The sequence below is a fragment of the Onychomys torridus genome, chromosome 8 (assembly GCF_903995425.1).
Source record: "Onychomys torridus chromosome 8, mOncTor1.1, whole genome shotgun sequence".
Lineage (NCBI taxonomy): Eukaryota > Metazoa > Chordata > Mammalia > Rodentia > Cricetidae > Onychomys > Onychomys torridus.
Genome location: NC_050450.1, coordinates 15,529,192 through 15,536,750, shown reverse-complemented (window position 1 = coordinate 15,536,750; position 7,559 = coordinate 15,529,192). Strand labels below are relative to the sequence as shown.

At 50.9% G+C, this 7,559-nt stretch overlaps 1 protein-coding gene across 8 annotated transcripts in view; it reads left to right on the top strand.

Moving 5' to 3' along the window:
- The first annotated feature begins 5,180 nt into the window (after positions 1-5,180).
- Mgrn1 (mahogunin ring finger 1) overlaps positions 5,181-7,559 on the top strand; it is a 52,002-nt gene continuing 49,623 nt past the window's right edge. For all 8 annotated transcript variants that reach the window (XM_036195152.1, XM_036195150.1, XM_036195151.1 and 5 more), the window contains exon 1: positions 5,181-5,415. In XM_036195152.1, the coding sequence (XP_036051045.1) occupies positions 5,328-5,415 (88 nt within the window). In that variant the 5' untranslated portion in view covers positions 5,181-5,327. The remainder of the gene's footprint in view (positions 5,416-7,559) is intronic.

The window sequence follows — 7,559 nt, the reverse complement described above, 5'->3', positions numbered from 1 at the left end:
ATCTTGCGGGCGCCAGGACCGCGCGGAGCACTTAGGAAAGTGGCCAGGAACTGCCATTCCCAGAATGCCCCGGTTTATTTGCATGTTTCTGTCCCGGGTGACGTCACCTGAGTGAGGCCGCGACAGTACCAATGGGCCGCCACGGGGTGTTAGGACCTGGCCATATAAGGTAAACAAAGCTGGCCGTCCAATGAGGCGGCGGCGGGGGCGGGCGCGTCACGTGGCGTGGAGGCGGGGTCGAGAGCGGAGGGGTGGGGTGGGGTGTTGCAAGCCGTGTTTACAGCGCCGCACATGCCACTTCCGGTTGGTGTCGCGGGTGGGAGAGCGGCGGCCCGGAAGCGGGGAGAGTCGCTCAGAGGCTGGGGGCGAGAGCTGGCCTTGTTCCCTGGGCTGACGCTGGCTGGGTGCTCTGCTCTCCTGGCCTGTGAGCGCTCCTGGCCCCCTGCTACGCTAGAACCAACCGGGATGGGGGCGTTAGGTCAGAAACCCGTGAACGAATGCGGCATTCCTAACACCGACACTGCCCCGAGGAAGTGAGCGCAGGCCTTGGGAGCAGACCACGGGCTACTCGGGCATTTTAATGCGCCTGATCCCTTGCTTTGTACTAGGACGGCTGTGGCTGTGAAGGTGGGAGCCCAGTTGATAGCTGTGGAAGTTTATGAGCTCGGCCTGGCTCTTCACTCCTTGTAGGGGCTCTCCCATTGGGTGATTGGAGGAAGGAAGGCAGGGCAGGGACTGAAAGGAAGAAAAGGAAGTCGGGAGCCTGGGAAGACTGAGACTTAGAGCTGGGAGTTTAGCTTATGGGTAGGTGCGGGACAAGGAGTGTCTCCCTTTCTTAGGCATCTTTCCCATCTGTCCACAGGAAGTAGGAGTTCAGCCTGTTTTCTGCCCTTTGAAGGTCACTCAGAGCAGTGTTCTTTGCAAAGCGATAGTACCAAAATATTTTTGCTTTTGCTGAGAACATGCCTTCATCTCTAGGAAGGATCGTGCATGTGTATTATTGTAGGCAAAGCCGGCATAGAAGGAAATCACGCAATAAGAGGCAGTGCTGTTTCCTTTGTTGCCATGGAGACTGCAACAAAACCTGAAGGAAGGTGGGCAGGTTGTTAGCTAGGCAGACCTGGATGGCATTTTTGACTGCTGTTTCCTCAAGTTCCTCTCTTATGTGGGAGCTCTCCCAGCTGTGCTGTGTGGGATGGATGCTTCTGAGGGACCTAGCAAGGGCCTGGTACTCCGTGTACCAGATCCTCCGGCACGCATCCCTTTCGAATAACCGCGTTGGCCACGGTAGGGAGTGCTAGTCTCATTTTTATAGGTAAGCAAACTTAAGGTGTATTTCACTTGTGACACTGTGACATTTAGAGCTGGAAGAAAATAGCAGCACCCATTGGGCCAGCAGTATCTTTCTGGAAAAGGAAGCTGAGTATTGTGTTGGGGGATCTTTTTTTGTTCAGAGATGTCGTGCACGCGTGTGTGAACACACCCCTAACCCTATCTAGGCATCTCAGTGACTTGCTCAGTCCCCCCACCCCCAACACACACACCCCTACCCTATCTAGGCACTTCAGTGACTTGCTCAGTCTAGAAAGAACTACTCCATGCCGGCCTTACACTTGCAGAACAGAGAGAGCTGACAGAGGGGAGGGTCTCCCTGCTCCCAGCTTCCCCCAGCCAGCTTGTCTTCAGCCAGCATTCACCTGGCTGAAGGGTCGCTTTGGATTTTTTTTTTTTTTTTTTTTTTTTTTAAGTAGGCTGGAATGTGATCTGAAAGCAGGGCTAGAGGTGTGTGAGGGAGAATACGGCATTTCCAGTACCACCCTCCTGCTACCTGAGGGTCAGTGAAGTTGAGAACCTTCTCAGTTGCCAGAACTAGTCAATGGAGGATGTGTTGCTTCCTCACTAGTCCACAGGCTCCTGTATTCTTCCATTGCCTGACTCATCACCTGGCACTTAGTAGCCACATGATAAATGTTTGTTGAATAAAATTAGTCACTCAATATGTTGGTAGTGGAGCTTATTTTCCAGTAGCGTGTGAATAAACAGCTGGAGGGGCTTTGAAGCACTTGAATTCAAATGCTAAAAATAATGTTTAATATGATGTCCCCTTGGTGGGACACCTTCCTTCACAGGCTCTTCAGTGAGAGTATCAGAGTCCTCGGGACTTTTCCTGTCCATGATCAAGGCTAGCGGTAAACCAAATGCACTTTGTGTGTGTGTGTGTGTGTGTGTGTGTGTGTGTGTGATATAACACATACGAGATCCACACAAACATGCGTGTCAGGAGATTCACCAGAAGGAACTTTTTAAAAAATTTTTTGAAGACTACACCAGTTTGTCTGTCTTAAGCTCACTAGCCTAAGAGCTCAAGATATTTAAAGTAGGAAAAGTTTATTCCACCTCACAGTTGCAGGGATGGTCCGCTGTGGCAGAGAAGTCAAGGGTGGGATTTGAAGCAGCTAGTCACACCATATCCAGAGTCTGGAAAACAGGATCCAGGCTCACTCACCTCCATTTCCTTTTATAGTTACTTATTGTGAGTTTATGCGGGTGTGTGGCTGCCATGGTGTAAGTGGAGCTCAAAGAAAAACTTCCCTGAGTCAGTTCTTGCCATGTGGATTCTAGGGATCAAACCCAGGCCCAACAGCAAGTCCCTTTTCCTGTGGAGCTATCTCAGTGGCCCAGCCTTCTGTATTTTATACAGTCTGGGGTCTGTATAAAATGGGGTCCCACTGTCAGCACCCCAAATGATCAGTACAGCTTAGGAAGCACTGTCACTCACAGGTAAGATTGTGTCTTCCTACATCAATTAATATAACCAAGACAGTCCTCCACCATCATGTCCAGGGGCCATCTCCCAGGGGACTGGAGACTGTCAGGCTGACAATGAACATTTGCCATCATACTGTTTACTGTGTGACTGGAGTAGGGGCACTTGACTTGCATGAGCCTTACTTTTTCTTCTTCTGTAAATTGGGAGTGAAAATAGAGTTTATGCCAGAGAACTAAGTGAGAGAATACGTGTGGGTCCCTTAGGCAAGAAGGCAGCATATAAAAAGTGTTTGGTCCTGGAGTTGGGTGTGGTTGTGCATACTCATACTCCCGGCACTTAGAATCATGAATTGGGAGACCAGCCTGGGCTACAGAGAGTCGTTATCTGGAAAAAAGAAACAAGTGTTTAGCCAATGTAGATCTTATAGGGTAGGAAATGTGCTCAGGTTACATTGAACACCTGGATTCTTTTCATTGTCATATATGGGTCATTTCACTTTGGCTTTCAAGATTCCTGGTGAAGTCCTGAGTAATTCACCTATCCTGGTGCAATTGCAAATGCAAGCTCGGTGACCCAAGGTGTCTGTGGATTCACATCCTCATCTGGACCGGATGGGATGCCTGGCAAGAGTGTTGCTATGCAGCTTGGTGGTGGCTGTCGTACTTGAGCCAGGCAGCTTAACTTGGTTGCAAAAGGTACTATGGTCACAGAAAGGGTGGTAGAATGTCTTCAGTGCAGCCTGTGAAGTAGATGTATTGGAACTGCATCCTTGGTGCAATTGGATAATCAGGGCCTTGCTTTGATTAGTCCAGGCACATCTCCATTGTAGTCATCAGTGTGTTAATTCTAAATGTATTTACAAAGCGATTATGGTTTTCATTCCCAGCTGGTCGGTAGTGCTGATTTGCTGGTGTAGTGTTGAGTGTGAAGAAATTTGGAGATCTCTGGAGCAGCACTAGCCAAGGATAACCAGCAGCTTGACTCTTTAGGCATGGAGGAGGTTGTTGGGATGGGAGGCACACTAGAGGTGGGTGGTGGATCCTGCTCCTTGAGGGACAAAGGCAGTCCAGCAGACAGATTGACTTTAGAGTCTGGAGCTTTGGTCCCTCATGTAAGAAGAAAGAGTTTCCCACCTAGGAAATGTAGATTCTTAGGATGTGCATTCATTCTCCTTAGTTGAACTTTGGAAGGCCCTCCCGTGTCCTGGAGGTTCTCTGCTAGTCTCAACAACTCTGTCTTGAGGGAAGTCTTGTCCTGGTAAATGGCAACCTTGAGCATGACCTCTAATTGGATAGTCACTCACTCTATCTGCACTGGTTCCAGTGCTAGCCCTTCATCATTTGAATATTATAATATTCAATTATATTGTTATATCTATTATTCCATCATCCAGCCATTTCCATCACCTCTTCACCCTGCTCCCAGCCTATCTACTCTTGGTCTCTGAGTGCGTTTGCTGCCTCCCTCCTCTCGACACTTGTCTCTTGCCTGCACTCTGCTCCTTTCTTTAATGAGCTAGCCAAGGCCTATGTGGTTGACCTCTGCAAGGGATTGTGGGAGAAACCGAAGACTTTGTGTTCAGGTGTAGTATATTTTAGTGTGGACTATGGTGATTTTACCATCTGACACTTCACCTGCTGCTGATATTCCTAGCTGCTCAGTACAGAAGGTTCAAGTTGGGAAGCACGTCTAAGAAACTCAGCTCCTTATCTGAAAATCACAAAAACAGATTTGTTGGCATCCTTACAGAAGTGTGTATGAGAGTCAAAAGCCAGGGCATAGCTTGTAAGTTGTAATGTTGCAATCGGTATCCCGATTCTTCTGAACTTGCTTTACTTGCAGGCCACTCTGCTTTGTGCCTCAGTTTCCCTGTGTGTAAAATGGGGGAGAAGTGTGTCTTCTGTGGGTGCTGTAAAATTACGTATCCATTGTAAATATCTTGGCCGACAGTTATGATCTGGGTTTTTTGGCCAAGGCCCAACCAAGTTCTGTATTTCTCTCTGAGCTTGAGGTCAACCAGTTCCTGGCAGGTAAAAGGTGTTCCCTTTGCAGCCGAGGGTGGGAGAAGAGCTCGGGAAGTGGGGGAGAACCACTGTGGCATGTAGAGATTTTCAGACTGGGGTCATGTGGGACACGCTGGAGCTTCCGCAGGTTTCGAAATGTGGACAGCAAAAGAAGGGACTGAGGCATTCCAGGGTCAACATCCAGCCGGGCCGCAGAGGTTAGCGTCGTCGGAGGGCGATACCCCCTCGCAGGCTGGGTCTTGGTCCGTCCCGCCCTGGCCGCTCACGTGAGGGGCATCCTGGGAAGCGTAGTGCGCAGGCGCCCCGTGGTCCAGCGCGCCGGGGGCCGGAGCGGACTCCATTTCCCCGGGAGCTGCGGGACGGGGCGGGGCGCGGCGGGGCGGGGCGCCAGGCCTAGGCCGGGGCGGCCGGGGGCGGGGGCTGAGGCGAGGTGCCGCCGCGGCGGTGGACGCGCGTCTGTGCGGCCTGCTCTGGGCCATGTCCGTGTGAGGACGCCTCAGCCGTCACCCCTTCCTCTCGCGCCGGCCAGCGCCATGGGCTCCATCCTGAGTCGCCGCATCGCGGGCGTGGAGGACATCGACATTCAGGCCAACTCGGCCTATCGCTATCCCCCGAAGTCCGGTGAGCTTACGGGGGCGCGGACCGCGGGGCGCGGGCTGGAACCGGGGCTGGGGACACCAGGAGGCTTGGGAACCAGACGGCGCGCGCCCTGTCCTGCGGCCGACCGTCGGCCGGTGCCCCTTCCCGGTACCTGTGGAGTCTGAGGCGTGGCGGCGGCCCTGGCTATCCCGACTGGCCACTGTCGCACCCTGTGCGGCCCCTTCCTGATTGGTGACCTTGGGCCAGTCACTTTGCACAGCCTCTGTATGCAACCGAGCTTGGCATCTCAGGGATCAGAGTGCATTGTGGTGAGGACTGCCTCACCCCCGGGGGTCGCCGGCCCCCCGATTGTGACAACTCTTTCGGATTTGGACCCAGGCCTTTTCTCCTAGCGTGCGGGTGAGGGACACCGGTCTTTGACCCAAGGAGGTTATCGATAGGGAGCTACTGGGATAACAGTTGGAATGGTTGGAGAGGACTACCGCACCCTCCCCTCTTGTTCAGGGCAGGCACTCTGGTAATTATGGGAGCTGGAAGCAGAGTAGGGGACCAGCATCAGACGTGGGCTCCCAGAGGAGGCTTGCTCCTACTCTGTTTCCTTTGGTTTGTTTGTTTGTTTGTTTGTTTAAAATAAGGACAGGGTCGTCTTATGTAGCCCAGGTTGGCTCAAACTCATTATATAGCTGAGTGTGACATTGAACATCTGTCCTCCTGCCTCTACCCTCTTAGTGCTGGGATAACAGGTGTGAACCATTTTGCTCAGTTGTATGAGATGCTGGAGACTTGAACTCAGGGCATTGTGCGTGCTAGTCAAGTACTCTTATCAACTTAGTCACATTCCTAAACCTACTCCCCTACCCCTTTAAAAAAAAAAACAAAAAACAAAAGCCCTATTATGTAGCTCTGGCTGGCCTGGTACTGTGTGGCTTCTGGTGCTGAGATGACAGGTGTACCCAGCAATGTCTGTTGCCCTGAGGATGGGTGAGTGTGGCTGGGCAGAGCTTGAGCTGCACTTATCTCTACACAGTTTCTGGTGAGATAGAACACTGAACATCCAAATGGACCTTTAGGTCCAGTCTTCTGAGTGTCCAGTGTGATGTTTGGTCTTCAGATGTTTTCAGACCAACCAGGCCAGATTTCCTGTGTAGTCCAAAAGTATCTGCTTCCTTTGATGGACAGCTTGTTAAACATTTCGAGCCATACTTCAAGACTTGTTTTGGCCTAGGGACATGCTTTTTTTTTTTTTTTCTGTGTAGTTTTGCGTCTATCCTGGAACTCACTTGGTAGACCAGGCTGGCCTCGAACTCACAGAGATCCGCCTGGCTCTACCTCCTGAGTGCTGGGATTAAAGGCGTGCACCACCACCGCCTGGCTGGGACATGCATTTTAAGCCCATTTTTTTTCTGGTATATCTGATGTCCACTCAAGGTTGAGAAAGTACTCTGTTCATGTGAGGATCTGGGAACTGCCCCAGTGAAAGAAAAGGAAACTGGCAGTTTAGTGACACTCAGAATGGGATGGAGTCACTTGCTAGTTTAGGGAGATTCCATGCCTGTGTGCATCTCAAGTACAGCCTGTAGCTCCAGAGGTTCCTTTGGAGACAGACTTTAAGGCCTGATATCTGCATATCAATTTCCCCTTCTATAAAATGGGTTGCTAATTTATAGTGCTAGGCTCTTAAAAATTCTTCTGCAAATGTTAGCTACTATAACTGCTTCCAAGGTAACTAGGTGACTGACCCAGACCCTAACAGTGTTTGGCAGTGGTATAACAGATACTGGAAAGCTAGCTTACTGTGGCACTTCCCCTCACCTGACACCTGAGCAGTCTTAATGTCCCTTTACTTAGGCCGTTGGGCAAAACATCAATGTGTGGCTGTGCAGGAACTACAGATCCACTGTAGCAGGCATTTCTGATTGCTTAAGACACTCCTCCAACCAGGATCCATCCCGGAATATCCTAGCCAGCTGTGGCTAATCAATTAGTGCTGGCACAGGAGCTGAAATCCATTGGCCTCCTGGGATTGACTGGGCTGCCATTCGTATATTGCTGAGTTCTGGGCCTGCCCAGTCCAAAGGTTTTAGTTTGTCTGGTATGTTTTTGGTGCTGGGGAGGGCACCTAGAGAGTGCTAGTTCGTTCCTTATTCTTTTAGATAACCATATAG